Here is a 19,251-nt window from a genome sequence, read left to right on the forward strand (position 1 = left end):
TGGTACCCAGGATTCGAACCCGGGTTTTCGTGCATGCTAGGCAAGCACTCCACCACTAGGCCAAACTCCCGGCCTGGGCGCTGGTGTTTCTGTGTCCGAGGAAATTACTCCTCTCCTCCCCACCCCCCAATTTTTACCAGAACCAACCTCAGAGGGCCTTAGACACAGTCATGGAAGCCATGTCCGCACAGTGCCTGGCGCCTGACCCTGGACTAGGACGGGACCTGGCTCCTTTCTAAGTAGGAGTTGGAATGGGAGACTGTGGGGGTCTTCTCCCCATTAACACAGGAGGAAGTCGATGGGGGGAGCTCGGGAGGGGAGAGGGAGACGTTCCAGAGCTCCTGGTCTCCATTTCGGACGGAGGCGCCCCTGGTGTGGGGAGCCTAGTGGGGGGTTCAGGCCAAGGCTGAAACCTCTGCCCTCATTCCCAGGGCGGAGGGAGGCCCTGCCTCAGGACCTCCCGGCGTCCCCAGCAGGGGGCGCAGGGGAGCTCCCAGGCCACGCCCCCTCGCCTGTGTTTAGGATCCAGAAGGCTGGAGGGAGAGAGAGAGAGAGATAGGGAGGTGGGGGGCCAGATCGTCACCCTGTCCTGGAAGCGGTGGCTACAGTCTGCCCACACCCACCCAGCCCCCGCGGGCCGCAGCTCTGGGAGTCTGTGGAGCTCGGCGGGTGGCCTGGAGGAGCAGGGTGTAGAAGTCATTCTATTTCAGGGGTGGGAGCAGGGAGGCTGGGAGCAGTCAGTGGAGGAGAGTGGCTCCAAATTTTCCATCCACCTCTCCGGTGGATTGCGGGTGGGTCGCTCCAGACCCCCTCATCCTCAGTCTGTAAATGAGGCCTGGCCTGCTTCTGTGAGCCAGAGTCCGGGCGGGCGTGCTCGACCCACAGGAGAGGGGGAAACGCCTTTCCCTGTTACTCTCCTCTACCGTTTCCTCCCTCTTTGCAGTCTGAGCATCCTCCCTCCCTCCCATCCGCCCTCCCTCATTCGCTCGGACAATGGTAGGGACCGCCTAGGGGGAGGGGTCACTGCCTTAACTGTGCCTTCCAGAGGTCCAAAATGCAATGTCAGCCAAAAGACCTTTGCACAGCTTTCAGTGAAAACAGGGGCCCCTCACCTTTTTATCTTCCAGCCTGTATAAAGCGCAGACACCCTTAGGGCAAGATCCCAGCCAGAACTGGCGGGGAGGGGACTCGGAAGGAAGTCTGTCTTCCTCTTAAGCAAGTCAGGGCCTGAGGCATGGTGTCCTCTCCACACCAAGGGACATGTGCCCATGAGGTTGAGGCAGTGCAGTCCTGGACTGCCCTCTGGGACTGGGAGGGGGGGGGGGAAGCATCTGCCAGAAGGGGAAGTGGTGCCCTTTTCCAAATCATGTTGGGGTTGTGTGGTAAGGATAGATTGGAGATGCTTAGCTCTTGCTCGAATATAAGAGCTCTAGGCTTGAGCTCAGGGCCTGAGCACTGTCCTTGGACTTTCTCAAGGCTACAGCTCTACCACCTGAGCCTCAGCACCACTTCCAGCTTTTTTTCTTTTCTGTGTATGTGGTATCAAGGAATAGAACCTGGATCTTCATACATGCTAGGCAAGCACTCTACCACTAGGCCAAACTCCCGGCCCCTTGCTCGAATAATTTTATTTAAAAAATCCATTTTGGAATTCTGGGTGTCTGGAAATACTTGCCAGCCTGAAGATGCCCTGACACTACCCACTCCTACCTCCCCCACCTCCCTTCCTGTCCTATGGGAGAGGCCTTAAAAGCCGATCCTGTGTAGCCTTGGACAGATCACCAACCTCTCTCTCAATCTGTTTCCTCCTTTTTAAATCGAGAGACTCCTGATCCGACTGGGGCTAGGCTAATTGCTGTTGTGAGGCCACGGTGACCCACTTGCTGTGGATGGCCTTGTGGAGCTTCAAGTACTGTTCAAGAGCAGTGATGACAGGGACAGACTGGAGCTGGGCATTGTCTTGGCGACTGGCCACCCTGTATTAGGACCTGCTGTCCATCTCGCAGTGAGCCTCAGGATCTTGCTTGTTCTCTCCAGACGAGGGCAGGAATGGGAGGGAGCCCTGCCTCACCCAAATGAGGGCCAGTTCAGCCTTTACCTGCTTAACACAAAGATCTGGAGTAGTAGAGCTGGGAGATGAGGCTGAGCTTGATGGGGACAAGGCCTGCAGTCAGCAGGCTTGACCAGAGGCCCTACCCCCTGCCCTTGGCTGGAGCCTTTCCCTTTCCCTCGTCTCCTACTTCTCTAGAACACCGTGTTCTGCCTTGACCTGCTCCATGACCTTGCTGCTGTCCAGAATGGGCATCTCACCCCAGCTTCTCTCTAGCTTCGGAAATCCTGTCCATCCTTCAAGGAACATCTTGAATGCCGCCTCTTCCCAGAAACATTCACATGTTCCCCTTCCCTGCCACACACTCCCTCCCCCACCCCGTTTAAATGCGTGTGGCACAGTTGTTTTTTTTCTCATACAATATTCATCTCTACCACCAAAGTTATTCCCCCTTGTTCCTGCCATGAGCTATAATCATCGAGATCTTTCTGATGGGGTAACAGTCTCAGGTTCTAAGTTCTCTGCCTTCTTTCCTGGTAGCTTCAGATTTGCCTACCCAACCCAGACCCCAGCATTCCACACTCACCTGCTCAGGTGGAATTCTCTATTTTGCTACCAGGAACTTCACTGTTGCATAAGCTGTGTATCACAGCTGGGCATAGTGGCACACATCAGTAGTCCTATCTGCTCAGGAGATGGAGACAGCAGGACCTTCAGTTCTAGGCCAGCCTGAGCTGCATAGGGAGACCCTGTCCAAGACAAAACCAGGACAACCCCAAAACACAAAGTGGGGTGTGCCTCAAGTAGATAAGGCCCCAAATTCAATCCCCAGAACTGCAAAAACAAAACAAAACAAAAAAGCTTCAGCCAGCCCTGGGAGCACATGCCTGTAATCCTAGGTACCCAGGAGGCTGAAGTCTGAGGATCACAGTTTGAAGCCAGCCCTGGCAGTCAAGTCTATGAGAATCTTATCTCTAATTAACTACCCAAAAGCCAGAAGTATAGCTCACACAGTAGAGTACCAACCTTGAGCAAAAAAAACTAAGAGACAGTGCTCAGGCCCAGAGTTCAAGGCTCAATACGCACACAAAACAACAAACAAACCCTTTTATAACAGGTGCCACCCTCCCCTCCCCCATTCTACTTTTCACCTATGTTGTGACTCATTGTTCGGTCTGTAACCACTGTCACTTTCTTAGGCTAGCAGCCTCTGTCAGCTGTCTGGACTGGCTGCCACAGCTCGTGAATAACCGTTTGTGCCATTTTGTAACTCATTCTTCACACACCTTCTGAGGAATTCTTATATAATTTCCCTCTCCTTTTCTTGGAACCTTTGTTGGCTTCTCCTTGCATTTAGGATAAAATGCTAAAACTTTACCAAATGTGGCCTAAAAGCCAGCATGGCCTGTGTACCTTTCCCTTTGAAATTGTATATTCTATCCATTCTAGTTTCTTGTCAGTTCCTTGCATGAACTCACCAATTTCTGTAGCCCCGGGAGCTTTTATACGGGTTCTTTTATTTTGTTAGGACTGAAATCTTTCCTCTTTTTTGCCTGACCAAATTTCTACTTTCTGATTTTTCTCTGACTTGAGTTCTTCCCTGACCCTTGAACCTACACCATTTCCCCACCAGGCACACGACCCAGCAAGCTGCTTACTTTAGTTTGCAGTTCCTCTATCTTATCTATCATGTGGTTATTTGTTTAAAAGCTCTTACTACATGCAGTCTCCAAGGGAAGGTTCAGCAGGATAGCCATAGAGAAGGCTCTTGGAAAATACGATTAAGTAAGTTTTTGGTGGTTGGAGGATGAGATTTGAAGATTTGGGTTTGAAGTCAACTGGAGCAGGAAAGACCTTGAGCTAGTCAGCAAAAAACTGGAAGCAGAGGTGTGGCTCAAGTGGTGGAACACCAGCCTGGGCGGGGGGGAAGCTCAGGGAACACACCCAGACCCTGAGTTCAAGCTCTAGGACTGTCACAAAAAGAAAAGGCAAAGACAAATTATCTTTGTTTTCCTGGCTTAGGTGGCATAAAGTTCCCTTTACAACCCATTTGTATTAGTAGTGTGAGCTTGGAGAAGCCGGTCTGCTGAGACTACAGCTCACGTGTAAGTTTTCTTGGAATTGCTCTGTAAACTAAAGGACGCCATCTGTAAGGAGCCTGGGGTCTAGAAGGAAATCCTCTGACATCATGTAATTTCCCATCCCTTCTTTTTAGAAACAGGGTAATAGGAAAGTCCTGCTTCCCGTGGGTATCCCGTCTTGTTCTGGAAAGCCACTCGGCCTCGGCTTGTCTTCCGACGAAACCAGCGTCCCCAGCCTCCGGAGGGCTTCCGGGAGGAAGTGGTCGGCTGCAAGGCACCAGCCTCTCTTTTATCTCCCTGTGGCTGGAGCATCCAGCCACGATCCGGGTTCCCCGGCTGGCCCAGCCACGATCCGGGTTCCCCGGCTGGGAGACACCCGGGGCGGGGCTCCGCTGCCGGAAGCCCGCGAGCGGGAGGGGGCCTCCGTGGCTGTGTGTGTGCCAGGCGGGCGGCGCGGCCGAGTCACACATGATGTCACAGGCAGGGTGTCATTCCTGCACACTGCCCGGCGGCCCCGTGTCGCACCTGGGACACTCGGCCAGCCTGCACCCCGGCTCTGCGCCTCTCGCGGCCACGCTCCGCGTGCCAGGGGGGCGGTGGGTCGGGCCGGGGCTGGCCGGCCTGGCGGGGGGCCAGAGGGTGAACCCCAGGGGCTGGCTGGCCGGTGGGTGATGTCACGGGCTGCGGTGGGTGGGTCACCCGGAGGTGAGGCGCCGCCGGGCGAGTTCAGCGCGAGTTCAGCCGCATTGCATTAGGCAAATGAGGCCGGGGCTGGGTCGGGGTGTGCTGGGGGAGGACGCCGGGGCCACCCCCCTCCCGGGAGCTCCAGCCTCTAGGCCCGCAGCCAGGACTGGGGATGGGGGACACGCCCGTCCCCCGCCTGTCCCTGCCTCGGCCCGTCCTCGCGTATTTCATCTCTGGGACTTGATCCTCCTCTTCCCCTCTCTTCCCTCTCCCGGACTCCCCTGTGTGCCGCCTCCACGCCTCCTCTTGCCACCGCCTCCCGGTACCAGGGTGGTAGCCGACCAGCGGGGAAAGGGTTAAGCCGGGGGCGGGGCTGGCCGGGCGGGGTGGGGCTTTGGAGGGGCGGGGTCTTAGGGGGCGGGGCCTCGTGGGGGTGGGGCGGGAGTGTGGGGGGTGCGCGGGTTGGGGGGCCGCGGCGCGATCGCGGGAGACCCGACGAGCCACCTGGCCTGGGGGAGGCGAGGCTGCTCGGGGTGTCCACCCCGACCCGGAATCCTCGGCGGGAGAAGCCCGGGAGCTCCCGGCGGGTAGAAGGAAGTGCTCGGTGACCTCCTCCCACCCCCGCCCCGCCCCGTGCCGACCTCGCCCGCCAGCGGCCGACTTGGGGAGCCGCGGGACTCAGAGCCGGGAGCCCCCTCGAGGAGAAGCCGCCGAGTTCCCGGGCCTCCGCCGGGCGTTCCCCAGGAACACAGGGGATCCCCATCCTGCACGCGCAACTTCCCGATTTCCACCCGGGACCGGCGGAGGGGCCAGCGGACTTGGACGCGGGGGACTTGGACGCGGGCCCCCCTCGGCGGGGGCGCCCCGCCGCCCGGGCTGTGGGACGGGGCGAGGGAGCCCTCCCCTCTGCCCCAGCCGCTCTGCTCGGATGGCGCGGCCGCCGGTCGAGTGAGGGGAGCGGCGTGCAGGACTTCCCCGCCAGGACCTCCAGTCTTCGCGGGGGAAGATGTACGAGAGCGTGGAAGTGGGGGGACTCGCTCCCGCCCCGAATCCCTTCCTCGTGGTGGATTTTTATAACCAGAACCGAGCCTGTTTGCTCCCGGAGAAGGGGCTCCCTGCCCCCGGCTCTTACTCCACCCCGCTCCGGACTCCGGGTTGGAATGGCTCAAACCACTGTACGTACTGGCCGCGCGGGGGAAGAGGGTGGCCGTGGGGCTTCCTGTCCTGCCAAGGGACCAGGCCAGCATGCTCAGGGCTTGTTTCCCACTTTCCACTTATCGCTCTTGATGAATTTTTTTTTCTTTTTTTGCAAGAGTACTGAATCTTGAACTCAGGCCCTGGTTGCTATTCCTTAGCTTTTATCACCCAAGACTGGCACTCTACCACTTGAGCCATTACTTCCAGCTTTCAGTGATTATTACTTGGTGATGAGTCTCACAGACTTTTCTGCCCAGGCTGCCTTTGAACCTCGGTCCTGATCTTCAGATCTCAGTCTCCTGAGTAGCCAGGATTACAAGCTTGCGCCATGAGTTTGATGCATTTCTTAAGCTCCTGCTGGACAATGCCCACTGACTGACTCAGTAAACCTCAATTTCCATTTATTTATATAGTGTTAGGTATGGGGAACTTTTAGGATTCCTCCTTTCAGGAAATGTATTCACTTCTTCCACTTCTTCCCCTGAGAGTACTTAAACCCCAGCCTTTTGCCCACAGTTTATATCTTCTTCATTAGGATCCCAGAGCTTCACAGAAGCCTGGAGGGTGGGGGTGAAGGTCTTGTCTGTGGACTTGTCAGCATTGTAGGAGAAGAGACTACTTCTCTAAATGCCACCCCTACCAAAGTCTAGTGGAGAGACTCCCCCCCCCTCCATGTGGCAGCTGCTGCCCCAGCTCTGGGTCTTTAGGGTGGGTGTCAGGGGAGTGCTTCCTGTCTTTGGTGATGACAGTGGGGTAAGCAGAAAGGAGCACCTTCACCAGACACCTGGCTGGTATACATCTTCAGGAAGGGCATCTGGCTCATCTGGGGGTTGTCGTAGCCCCAGGCACTGGGCTGGCATCCTGAAGGCTTTGGTCCTGGGAATGGAGGGGAGACACTTCCCTAGCAAGAAGATTCCCCTGGCCCTTAATCTTAAGAGGGCTTGTTCTCTGGCGATGTTTGAATTTTGTGGGGCTGGGGCTGCTCTGGAAGTGAGGAACCCTGCAGCTCACAGAGTCCTTTTGTTACCCAGTGTAGGGGGTAGGGCCAGGCCTTGTGTGTCTCTTCTACTAGGGGCATTGGTAAGAACCCTGGTGTCTCAGCTGCAGAGCCCTTCTCTATCCTGGGGTCAGGTTCTTGAGGAAGGGGAGGATCCATGCACACCCAGGGCAGAGTGCACACCTGGGCGTGTTCGTGCCAGCTGGGAGGTGGCGTGCTCTGGGTGGAAAGTAGACTCTTGGGGGTTATTGTTAGGGGGCTCAGGTTTCTTTTTTTCCCCCTCTACCCTGAGCTTAGCTATTCCCAGGGCTTTCCTCCCACTTTCCCAGACCTGCTGCCACCCTCCTGCCTGCCAGAGGAGGACGGGGTGGGAGGGGATGTGAGATTGGCAGGTTGGAGAAGGTTGAAGGGCAAAGGACTTTACCTACTACCCACAGCTTTCCTTGCTTCAGGGAGGGAGAATTGAGGTGGACGCCTCCTAGAGCCATCTCAGCTCTTGCCTTTCCCTCTTATGCTGCCCCCTGACCTTTGCCTGGGTGCAGGGCGGGGGGAATGGGGGGGGACAGAATCCACTGTGACTGCTGACCGAGAGGGTGGGGTGAGTGAGTGAGCATTGGCTTTGCAAGAAGAGAGTGGTGAGGCAGTTGTACGAGGACCCTTCCTATCATTCCACCCCTACCCCCCACACACTGGAGAAAGGCACCCACTCCTGGGGATAGTGAGGCAGAGTTGCCAGATTCTCTGCTCCACTAGAGCTCTGGGGGAAGCTGGGCTCTGAGCCCTTGGGCTTCAGCCCTGTTTTTCCTTAGCCTACAGGACAGCTCAGCTCTTCCTGGCCCAGAACTGGAGAGGAAGAGGATCTCAGTGAGAGGGCCAGCGGCCCATATGGTGCTTCCCCCAGCCACACTGGGGAAGTGAGACCTGGCCACATACCTGGCCTGGGGTGGAGAAGGAGGAGGGCTCCCTGGCCTCCAGTTCCCCCAAGGTGTTGGAGGTGTGTCTGCCTCTAGCCAGCATCCATGGTGGGGGGGACATTGGGTTGCTGAGAGGCCAACAGGAAGGACCTGAAGTCTGAGGGTAACCCAGTAGGCCTGGCTTAGGGGGGGGGCTGATGTATTCCTTAGAAGGAAGCCCCTTGGGGTGTGGGGGCTCTCTGATGATTGGAGACATCTTCTAGCCCCTCCTAGAAAATTCCCTTATGGTCCATGGGCCCCTACTACCCATGGGAAGAGAGCAGATTGTCTGTGGGAGGACCTGCTGGGGTTACAGAGCACTGGGGATCTTGCCTCCCTCCCACAGTTCCCACTTTGGTGCAATAGAGGACAAGGGGGTGCACAGGATGTTTAGCTCCCCATCTGTCCCCCACCATTCTCAGCCAGCCTCCACCCGCTCCCAGACGTCCAAGAATGTGAAGCACGTGGATGCCCATAGTGGGGGAGGGGAGAGATGCTTATCAGACAGTCTGTGGGCTTCATCTGCCCTCATCCCCCATCCCCCCCACAGCAGAGTGATCCCCCAGAGCTACCCCTGGGAGAATGGACAGGAGAGAGGGCCCTGTGCCCCCCTCCTCAGCTTCCCCAGGGGCTGCAGAGGAGAGGGCGCCAGCTGAATTGGGAGGGAGCCACTGGCTTGGGGCCCGGCTGATTTCCTGCTGATCTGCTCCAGGAAACGGGCTCTTGTGCGAGGTTGCTGCGAACAGTTCTGGGGCGTGGGTACTCGAGAGCACTGAGCACCCGCCCAGGACGGGGAGTGGAGGAGGCCCGTCCGTCCTCAGGCAGCGGGCTTGGAGAGGGGTGCTGGGTGCCCTGGGCCTGTGCTGGCCCTCACTTCTGTAGAAGTTTGAGCTGAGAAGGTGTGGTTCCTCCGCAGCTTGAGTCCTTCTGGAAGAGGAGAGATTTGTGGGCTGAAGGCCTGTAGGGAGGGAGCCCGTGCTGGGGGGCGAGGCCAGGGTCTACCTGCACCGGATGCTCCCCATCACCTGTCCTTGCTGAGTTTATTGCTGTGAGGCCGAGAGGATCCCAGAGGCCTGGGGAGGTGGGGCCTGGGCCACAGCTTCTGTGTTCAAAGGGCAGAGCAGGCATCTCTGAGCTATGTTACCTGGGTGACAGGTTTGGATATGCTGTGGTGTGGCTGCAGACTGTGTTACATTTCCAAAGGTGGCCAGTGGTCTGCGGAGAGAAGGGGCCCGACTAAGAAAGAGGCCTCAGTTAGCCCAAAGTGACCTATCTTTGGTCACCCCCCCCACCCCCCAACCTGTGAAAAATCAGGTTTTTGTTGTTGCCATTGGTCCAAGGGTTTGAGCACAGGGTCTGAGCCCTGTTGCTAAGCTTTTTCTTAATGTTCTACCACTTTGAGTCACAGCTCCACATCTAACTTTTTAGTGGTTAATTGGAGATAAGTCTCCCATACTTTCTTGTCCAGGCTGGCTTTGAACCTCAGTTCTCAAATCACAGCCTCATGAGTTGTTAAGATTACAAGCATGAGCCATCAAGTGCCTGGCCAAAAAAAAAACAAAACAGTTTTAAAGCGACATTATTTTAGTGCCATAGACACCCTCTGGACTTTGCCTTAGCTCCAAATTTCTATAGGCTTTTGCTCCTTGGATTTGTTCTTGGTCTTAGAACCCTCTGCTGCTGCTGCTGCTCCTCCCCCCCCCTCCTGTGCTTTACCTTCCCTCCCTCCAGTGTACCCCTAAATTCTCCAGTCCTCTTCAACTGGTTCATTTTAGAGGTGGAGACTTGTGGAGGGCCAGGAGAAAGGATGGGTGAACCGGGGGAAAGGAGGTCAGTGCCTTCTTCCTTTGCTTGTTGGAATGCCAACCAGAATTCTAGGCCAGACCCTCCTTGTCCTTGAAACCCCCCCCCATTGTCTATTGTTACTGCTTTTACGTCTTGGAAAAAGTTAGTACAACAAAGGATTCCTTTGTCACTTACCCCTCTGCCTCCTGGCCTCACCCAGGCCCCCCAACCCCACCCCCCAACAGCTGTTCTTAGGCTTTTCTGGGCCTGTCTGATTTGCTTGTGTTGCCCCAGGAGAGTGAGGTGTGGGGGAGATGAGGTTGGGGCAGCTCACTGTTGGGGTGAGCAGTAGAGAGCTGGAGGTCAGTGATACTTGGCTAGGCCTGTGGGGGGGGGGGCCAGTACAGGCCTGGATTGTCCCTTTGCGCCAGGCTGGTTTCTGGGCAGGGAAGGAGACCTGAGTCTTCAGCAGCACTGGTCAGCCTGTTGACCAGAGAAGTGCCAGCTTCTGCACACTGGGTATGTGAGGAACCCCCCCACTGTCAGGGCCTCACCCCCATCTTTCCTTGGCGTACAGGCACAGGCCTCAGAAGGATGCTGGGTGACTGGCCTCTTGGGAATGTCCAGCTGCCCAGGCTTTTGATACAGACACCCCTCCCCCATTCAGTCATGAGTGGTGGGCATGGAGTGAGGTGCTAGGAAGTCTGGGACCAGTGGGTGCGCTGCCCCTGCTGGCTAGGTTACCCCTCCTAGCTGCCCTCTTGGAGCTGAGTAACAGGAGGGGAGGGGGTAGTAACCGGACATACTATTGAGGCCAGACAGACAGAGCATTGATGGAAACAGACCCCCTTTGTCATGCTCGCCCCCCCCACCTGGGTGGAGTGATGGGCTTCTGGGGGCTATGGGGACTCTTCTTGTCTCAAAGGGGATCCCTTTGCTTAGGGAGGGCCTCCCCGCTCTGCCCCTCTCTGCTTCGGCATTTGTGATTTTGCACACCCCGCCTTGGACCCTGCCTTGGCCAGTGGATTGTTTGGGTGGAGGAGGGGCTGTGGTTGCTGGCAGAGAGGGTGGAAGGGGGAGCGGAAGCAGAGGGGTGAGGGAGTGGCCGCCTTTGAATATCCTGTTGACCCCAGTTTCCTCTGTCCCCAGCTTATGTCCTCTTCCCTCCCTCTTCGTGTCTTAACTCCTTCCTAACTTGGGGGAGACCTGGCCAGGTGCCCAGGGGCCGGGCTTTGGAACCTTTCCCCTGCCAGCCCAACAGGTAGGACCCATGGTGGGTCCTAGGGAGGCGGACAGGAATGGTGGGGGCTGAGGCTTGAGTGGCAGCCTCCCTCCTCCAAGTTTGGCTGGGGACTTTCCTAATACTTTCTCTGCCCAGACGTTGAGTCCTGCCACCAGCAGTATTGAGGTGGACTAGATGCCTGGGTGAGGCCAGGAGTTAGGGCGGGCAGACTACTAAAGGCTGGTGACGCCTCTGCCCTCTTCTCTTTTCTAGCCATCGAGACCCAGAGCAGCAGTTCGGAAGAGATAGTGCCCAGCCCTCCCTCGCCACCCCCCCTCCCCCGAATCTATAAACCCTGCTTTGTCTGTCAAGACAAATCCTCAGGCTACCACTATGGAGTCAGTGCCTGCGAAGGCTGCAAGGTGAGTCATCGGAATCATCTAGAAAGATGGTCCCCACTGCCAGTTCCAGGGGGTGCCCTTGGGGTGGAGGGTGGCCCTCAGGTGCGAGCTGGCAGCAGCTGTAGAGGAGTGGTGTCTGTAACAGAGCTGCCTCTAAAGGTGAGCAGGGCACCCCCCAAACCAGAGGGTCCCCTTTTGCCTGAGTGCTCCTTGAATCCATCCATCTCCCAGCTGGCAAGTGTATATATGCAGGCTCTGCCACCGCTGCCCTAGGTTGTCATGGTGAGCTGGCTGCCCACTGGTTCTTGGCTGGGGACCCAAGAGGGCTGCCATGGCCGCCTGGCAGGAGGCAGTCAGGAGCAGGAACCCTGCCTTGGCCTCCCCTTCAGGGCCTCCCTTGCAGACATGGAAGACAGCCACCCCTCTTGTTCCTGCTGGATGTCCGTCCTCATGCTAGGTTCCAGGTGCAGACAGATCTGCACCTTCCTTGCAGCCCCAGGCCAGATTTCCTCACTGCTGCTCCCTTCTGGTTTCTAATTCCAGACACAGGAGCCTCTCAGCCTGAAGGGGCTGTCCCCAGGTGTGAGAGAAAGGTCAAGGGCACAGCCCCAGTCTACCTTCCATGCTATCTGGTGCTTCCTGGCTCACTCCTACCTATTCTTTTTTTTTTTTTTTTGGCCAGTCCTTGGCTTGAGCTCAGGGCCTGAGCATTGTCCCTGGATTTTCTCAAGGATAGGGTTCTACCACTTGAGCCACAGCACCACTTCTGGCTTTTTGCTATATATGTGGTACCGAGGAATTGAACCTGGGTCTTTGTGCATACTAGGCAAGCACTCTACCATTAGGCCAAACTCCCGGCCCCCCTATTCTGTCTTTCTTCACGCTCCTGGGTCTTGACTGGTCCCAGCCTGTGTGTCTGGTGGGCGAATGTGTCTTGCCTCTCTGTCTCTGCTTTCTTGCTTCTTCTTGCTGTCTTCTTTTCCTGTATTCTGAGTCCTGGGCTGTGGGTTCCAGAACTCTGCCTCTCAGGCTGGGAATGTGGCTTAGTGGTAGAGTACCTGCCTAGCATGCATGAAGCCCGGAGTTTGATTCCTCAGTAGCACATACACAGAAGTCTGCCTCTCCCCCAGCAGGGAGGTGTTGGGTAGATGGGTGTTGGGTAGATGGGTGATGGAAGACTCCTGGAACCCCCCCCCCGGGGGTCTCCCGAGGAATTCTGGGTCAATTCTCTTCCTAGGCAGGAGTTGGGCCAGGGCGTGTGACAGAGGCTTCAGGCCTGACTCCCCCCCTCTATATCCAGGGCTTCTTCCGCCGCAGCATCCAGAAGAACATGGTGTACACGTGTCACCGGGACAAGAACTGCATCATCAACAAGGTGACCCGAAACCGCTGCCAGTACTGCCGGCTGCAGAAGTGCTTTGAAGTGGGCATGTCCAAGGAGTGTAAGTGCTACCCTGCCCCAGGTGGGGCTGGGTGGACGTGTGTGCACACGTGTGAACATGCGTGCTGTGGCCTGCGAACTCCTCCCGGCGATGGCTTGTGAGTCTGCTGGGCGGGGTGTTCCTGTGTGGGTCATTGCTTGAGCGCAGTGTGCATACAACCATTCCATGGGCACATCTGGCTGTGTGTGCTGGCATGTACGTGTGCATATCCGCATCCAGGACAGCTTTCTTCCCAGCCCTTGCTTGCCTTTAGGGTAAGGCTCTGTGGCATACTTGAATCTCTCTTGATTGGGCATCTTTCATGAAGGGGCATGTGGGGTACAAGGGTTGTGTTTGTGTGTTGGGGGACTGGCACAAGGATCCAGAAGCCATTGTTGGGGTGAGCCTGTGACCTGGAGTCAGAAGAAAGAATTGGGCTTCTCAGATTCCCCAGAGGAACAGGGACTTCCAGTTGGGCTCAGCTGAGGCCGAATAAGGGCGGGAGGGAGGGGGAGGCTGGACAGGGAGACCCTCTTGTGTTGAATCATGGGTGTTGCCGTGGTGACTGGTGATTGATGATGTCAGAGATAAATGACGCTGACAGACGCCTCCTTGTCTGCGTGGCCGTTGCCATGGAGCCTGAGCCTTGGGGGATGGGGTGGGGGATGTGGTTGCAGGACCCCCTACCCCTCGTGGGGAGGGCAATGAAAAGGGAAGTGGGGGGGTGGGGAAGATTGTGACTCTCATGCAGTAGGAGCCTTAAACAAGAGCAGAAGGGATCCAGAGTCTGCTGCCCACTCCTGCGCCCAGAGGCCAGTGGAGCCTCCTGGAGGCAGAGTGATACCACTTGGGACTGAAAGGCCTGGGACCCTTCACTGTCACCTCCTTCTCCCTTGGGGCCACCTTCCCTTCCTTTCACTGCAGAAGGCCCAGGGTGGGGACCCCTTTTCCCTCCCACTGCCAACTCCCCCTTTCTCTCCCTCCTTCCCCTCTCCCTGCTGCTCTGTGCCCTGGAGCTGAGCAGCTGCCATTTCAATAGAATTAAAGCTTCCGAATGATAAACGTCTTGTCACAGCTGCAATTTTCTCTTCCCAAATTATCCCCCCACACTCTCTCTCTCTCCTTCTCCCTCCTCTCCCCTGCACTTTATTGAATTTGCAGAATCGACATGAGTGATCTCCAAATTATGCCAGCTCCCCCCTCCTTGCTGCCCCCTCCCTGGGCCCCCAACCCCCACCCTGCTTTCCTCTCTCGTCAGCAGCCACCACCATGGCCCTGTGAATGATTGTGTGTCTGGGATAATCGGCTGGTAACGACCCCATCGCTTCTTTAAAGCCGAGTGGTGTGTGCGGCTCAGCGCCCCTGGTGATTTGTCAGCTCCCCGGCTAATGGGCCGAAAGATTCTCTTGTGGCCCCCACTCTCTTGGGCTGTGGATCCCTTAGTCCCCGCCTGTCTGCCTACCAGAGAAGCTGCTGTGAGCCAGTCCCAGGGACCCCCAGGGAGAGTGCTGCCTGGAAGGGGGGGCACTAGAGGCTGGATCAGGTCCCCCTGGGAGGCAGAGAAGGAGTGCAGACTTCCAGGCTTCTGACCCTGAGCATTGGCCTGGTAGAGTGTGGGCTGGAGGGATGGTCGGGTGGGAGAACGGGCCCCACAGGCTGCCACACATGTGCGTGCGTGTGCGTGCGTGCGTGCGTGCGTGCGTGTGTATGTGTTTGTGTGTCCTCTCACAGCCAGGTGACTTCAGCAGCTGGCATCTAGGGCTGGTGGGAATTGCTTGGGCTGGACCTGGGCCTAGGGTGGGCACCGCGTGTGACAGCTGCTCTCTGAGTGGCCCTGTGCCCTCCACAGCTGTGCGGAACGACCGGAACAAGAAGAAGAAGGAGCCCCCAAAGCCCGAGTGCTCGGAGAGCTACACGCTGACGCCGGAGGTGGGGGAGCTCATCGAGAAGGTGCGCAAGGCGCACCAGGAGACCTTCCCCGCCCTCTGCCAGCTGGGCAAGTACACTACGGTACGCCGCGGCCCGCCAGGCCTTCCCGGCCTCCTCTTGCCCTTCCTCTGCCCTCCTCTGCCCCTTCCGCCAAGCAGCTCTCAGGAAGCGAAGCGGGGTGGAGGGCTGGCCTGGGAGCCGGTGGCACAGGCTGAGAATGGGTGCCGTGGAGGAGGCGCTCACTCTCCTCCTCCCCCGTCCAGAACAACAGCTCAGAACAGCGTGTCTCTCTGGACATTGACCTCTGGGACAAGTTCAGTGAACTCTCCACCAAGTGCATCATTAAGACCGTGGAGTTTGCCAAGCAGCTTCCCGGCTTCACCACCCTCACGATTGCTGACCAGATCACCCTCCTCAAGGCTGCCTGCCTGGACATCCTGGTGAGGGTCTGCCCCTGTCCCCTGGCACTGCCCTGCTGTTGTTTACATAGAGCTGACCTTCCTGCGTATCTGTCTGGGACTGACAGCACATGTCCAGCACCCAGTGAGCCATCTTTCTCCTCCCACATCAACCTGTCCATTCACCTGACCCAGATGTACATGGGGTTACCCGGTCAGCTGTGCCCACACCTGTCTGCCCCCCCAGACCCCCTGGCCCATCCCAGCACCGAATGCATACACATGAGCCCACCACCTCCCCTCTCCTGAAAACTTCCCAATGGAAGAAGCCCAGGCAGTGAGCTGGTAACTGCCAGTGAAGTGGGGAAGGCTGGTCCCTCCTTGCTGGGGCCCTAGGAAGGACATCTCAAAGGGGTACCTCTTGGGTTCTTCTGGGGCCAGTGAAAGGTCTGCTTCCCAAGGCCTTGCCAGACTCTGGGGCCCATAAGGCACTCAGAGCTGCCAGCGTGGCCTGAGCAGTGGATGGGGATATAGGGTGATACCAACTGCCCAAGAAAAAGGCTGGAAAGAGGACTTCTTTCTCTGTCATCCATGAGAAGGGAAGGGATGTTTCCTGCCAGATACACTAGGGATGGGGGGTACAGAGGTGCAGTCCAGACGACGCACGGGTGTGACCTGCACATTTGAGTTCCCGTGATTCAGGCTTATGCGCCGTGGACTGGGCTGTGTCTTCGAAATTCCTTTCCCTCAGAATTCTCTGCACAGAGCCAGCACAGTGACTTAGATCAGCGCTGCCCAGCGCGGTCGCAGCTCACCACATGTGACTATATTTAAACCTAAATTAATTACAGTTAGATTCAGTTCAGTTGCTTAGATGCATTAGCCACATCTCAAGTGCTCTGTAGTCACATGGGGCTGGTGACGACCACGTGGTCTGTGCAGCCAGAGCCTTTCCATCACTGCAGAAAATTCTGCCGGACAGCCACGCTCTGGCTGCCTTCCAGGGGCCTCTGGGGACACTCGGGACGGAGTGCCAGGAATGGGTGGGATCGAGCCCCGCATCTGTGCTTCCCCGAGCCTAGATCCTGCGGATCTGCACGCGGTACACGCCTGAGCAGGACACCATGACCTTCTCAGACGGGCTGACCCTGAACCGGACCCAGATGCACAACGCTGGCTTCGGCCCCCTCACTGACCTGGTCTTTGCCTTCGCCAACCAGCTGCTGCCCCTGGAGATGGACGATGCTGAGACAGGGCTGCTCAGTGCCATCTGCCTCATTTGTGGAGGTGAGTAGGGACAGGGCGGAGTGTTGACCCGAGATCCTCTTCTAAGGAAAAGCCGAAGCATAGCTGCTGGCTCTGTCTCAGAGTCGGACATGGAGGCCCCAGTACGCAGTGTCTGCTTCCTCCTCTGCCATGTACCGTGGCCTGAACTCTAGTTCCCTGTTTCTGGGCAGCATTCTTCTAGGTGCCTAGATCAAGAGAGAAAGACAGACCACCCAGGTTCAAGTCCTAGGTGGCTGTGTGACCTTAAGCAGGTTGCGGGTCTCGGAGCATCTGTTCCTGTCCGATGGATCAATAGTGACCTCTTCCTCATAACCATGGCGGGGAGGGGTCAATAAGGCCCGAGACCCAGCCAGTGGCTGCTGTTATTGTGATTTGCGCCATATCATGCTGTGGGTCTGTGCGACCTCCTGGACTGCAGGGGAGGGGTTGGGGGCAGCCTGGGCCTCCAGGATGCCCTGCCCAGAGGCACCTGGGAGCAGCCAGCCTCCCATGCTGTGGCCTGGGCAGGCGCGACCTCCAGTGGCCAGGACTGGAAGCGCAGTGGTGCTCCTGAGTGACCCCACCTGCCTGCTCAGAGGGCGGCTCTGTGCTTCCCAGATCGGCAAGATCTAGAACAGCCAGAAAGGGTGGACATGCTGCAAGAGCCGCTCCTTGAGGCATTGAAGGTGTACGTGCGGAAACGGAGGCCCAGCCGCCCCCACATGTTCCCCAAAATGCTGATGAAAATCACAGACCTGAGAAGCATCAGTGCTAAGGGTGAGTCCTGCTCTTGACACCATGCCCAGGGCCTGGTCCCCCACAGCCTAGCTGGCACCACATCTTTGTGCCTATTTGAATCCAACCTGTGCCCACCTGTATCTCTGTGGGAGTTCAGGCCCCACTCCCAGCTTCTCTCCCAGAGGGGCTTCGTGGGCAGGCGGGGGGCTGAGCTGGTGCACTGACCTTTGCCCTTCTTTCCTGCAGGGGCAGAGCGAGTGATCACCTTGAAGATGGAGATCCCAGGCTCCATGCCGCCTCTCATCCAGGAAATGCTGGAGAACTCGGAGGGCTTGGACACTATGAGTGGACAGGCGGGGGGTGGCACGAGGGACGGGGGTGGCCTGGCCCCTCCACCAGGCAGCTGTAGCCCCAGCCTCAGCCCCAGTTCCAACAGAAGCAGCCCTGCCACCCATTCCCCGTGACCACCGCGCCAACTGGACGCAGCCCTCACCCCATCCTGGCTTTCTCTGCCTTCTACGTACGAGCCCTGCCCCTGCTGAGGCTCCCAGATAAAGCTGGGGACAGAAGGAGGGGACAGCGACTGTGGACAGAGATCTGGGCCTGCGATGGACTGCCCACTTCCCGCAGCCAGGGCTGACACCAGGGCAAGGTGGAGCCCAGGAGCCTGGGCCGGCTGCCCACGGAAACAGCCTCTGCCCACCTGGCCACGTCTTCATCACCAGCAGATGCTCGGGACCTGGCTCTCCATCCTCTGAACTCATAAGCCATTGCTCCCCAGCTGGAGAAGCCTCCCTGCCTTGGTTGGTGACGGAGGGGTGGCTGGGGTGGGGGAGCTTCTTCCCCTGTACATACCCTGAGTACCAACCCCCCAGGTATTAATTCTCGCTGGTTTTGTTTTTATTATTTTAATTTTTTTGTTTTGATTTTTTTAATAAGAATTTTCATTTTAAGCACATTTATACTGAAGGAAATTTGCTGTGTGTTGCGGGGAAGCTGGATCCAGATTTGGAGGGGGTGGGTCCTGGGGCGGGAACGGGCTCGAGGGGCTCCCCTCTCCACGTGCCCTGCCCCTGCACTCTCCTTAGCCTTTCCCCCTCAGTTCTCTCTTAAATACTGTGAAGTACTAACTTTCCAAGGCTGTCTTCCCCTCCTTGTGGGAGGAGAGAAGACAACCCTCTTCCCCGTCTCACCCCTGAGGGTGGGCAGTGTCTGCAGAAGCTTCTGGAAGGAGGGGGCCTTTGGGATCTGCCCTCTACCCACCAAGAAGCAGGCTGGGGCCCCTTGGGGTGAGAGCCTGCTGCTGTCTACCCACCAGGCCTACACCATGCAAACCCCCAGTTCCACTGTGAAGGGGCTTGCCAAGGAGTCTAAGCTGCCCCCCTCAGCCTCACAGCCACCAGCACCCCACCCCACGGGGCCCCTAGACAGACAGACAGACAGACAGACATACACACACACACACACACACACACACACACACAGTAGATGACAACACACTTGGCCTGAGTTCCTCCATTCCTTGGCCTGCCCGCTCTCACCCTAACCTGTGCCCCCTCCTTGCCCCGCAGGACGGGCCTACAGGGGGTCCCCTTCACTTGCCCCTTCATTCCCGGGCTGGGGGAGCTGGCTCTGCCCTGCCCTCCTGGCCCTGGGGTTGGGGTCTCATCCCCGGAGCTGGTGCACCTGTTACTGTTGGGCTTTCCACTGAGATCTACTGGATAAAGAATAAAGTTCTATTTATTCTACGTGTGTCAGTGTCTTGCTACCTCAAGTCTAGGCAGTAGTCTTGACAGTGGGGTTGTCCCTGGCAGGCTTGGGACCTTCATGGTCAAGAGCTTGCCAGCACTTAAAGCTTTTCTCCTGTAGAGTGGCCGGGGCAGGGGCGGGGGGGGGGGTTCTAAGAGGGGCCCTGAGGGAAAAGAGGCACAGTCTAGCTCAACTCCATGAGGAGGACGTGCTACTGTGGAGTCTACACTGCCCTGTCAGGAGACCAGGCTGGGACAGGGACAGCAGAGGAGAGCCTGCTGTGCCTTGGGGAACTCCAGTTGGGGAAGAAGTTGGTCCCTGGCTGTTAGAGCTCCCTGACTTGGGTACCATCAGCTAAGCTTATGGCTACTTAGTGTCAG

General features: G+C 57.5%; 1 protein-coding gene across 3 annotated transcripts in view; it reads left to right on the forward strand.

Moving 5' to 3' along the window:
- Window positions 1-18,080, forward strand: part of Rara (retinoic acid receptor alpha) — a 47,653-nt gene extending 29,573 nt beyond the window's left edge. For 2 of the 3 annotated variants that reach the window (XM_090350792.1, XM_090350791.1), the window contains exons 3-9: window positions 11,243-11,391; window positions 12,671-12,812; window positions 14,641-14,801; window positions 14,984-15,160; window positions 16,201-16,405; window positions 17,003-17,161; window positions 17,369-18,080. In XM_090350792.1, the coding sequence (XP_090206918.1) occupies window positions 11,243-11,391; window positions 12,671-12,812; window positions 14,641-14,801; window positions 14,984-15,160; window positions 16,201-16,405; window positions 17,003-17,161; window positions 17,369-17,586 (1,211 nt within the window). In that variant the 3' untranslated portion in view covers window positions 17,587-18,080. Of the gene's footprint in view, window positions 1-5,242; window positions 5,991-11,242; window positions 11,392-12,670; window positions 12,813-14,640; window positions 14,802-14,983; window positions 15,161-16,200; window positions 16,406-17,002; window positions 17,162-17,368 lie in introns of those variants that run through there. The other variant, XM_090350793.1, reaches the window with a different exon arrangement.
- The last annotated feature ends 1,171 nt before the right edge of the window (window positions 18,081-19,251 follow it).

The sequence above is a fragment of the Megascapheus bottae genome, chromosome 17, assembly GCF_031878675.1.
Source record: "Megascapheus bottae isolate mThoBot1 chromosome 17, mThoBot2.hap1, whole genome shotgun sequence".
NCBI classification, from domain to species: domain Eukaryota; kingdom Metazoa; phylum Chordata; class Mammalia; order Rodentia; family Geomyidae; genus Megascapheus; species Megascapheus bottae.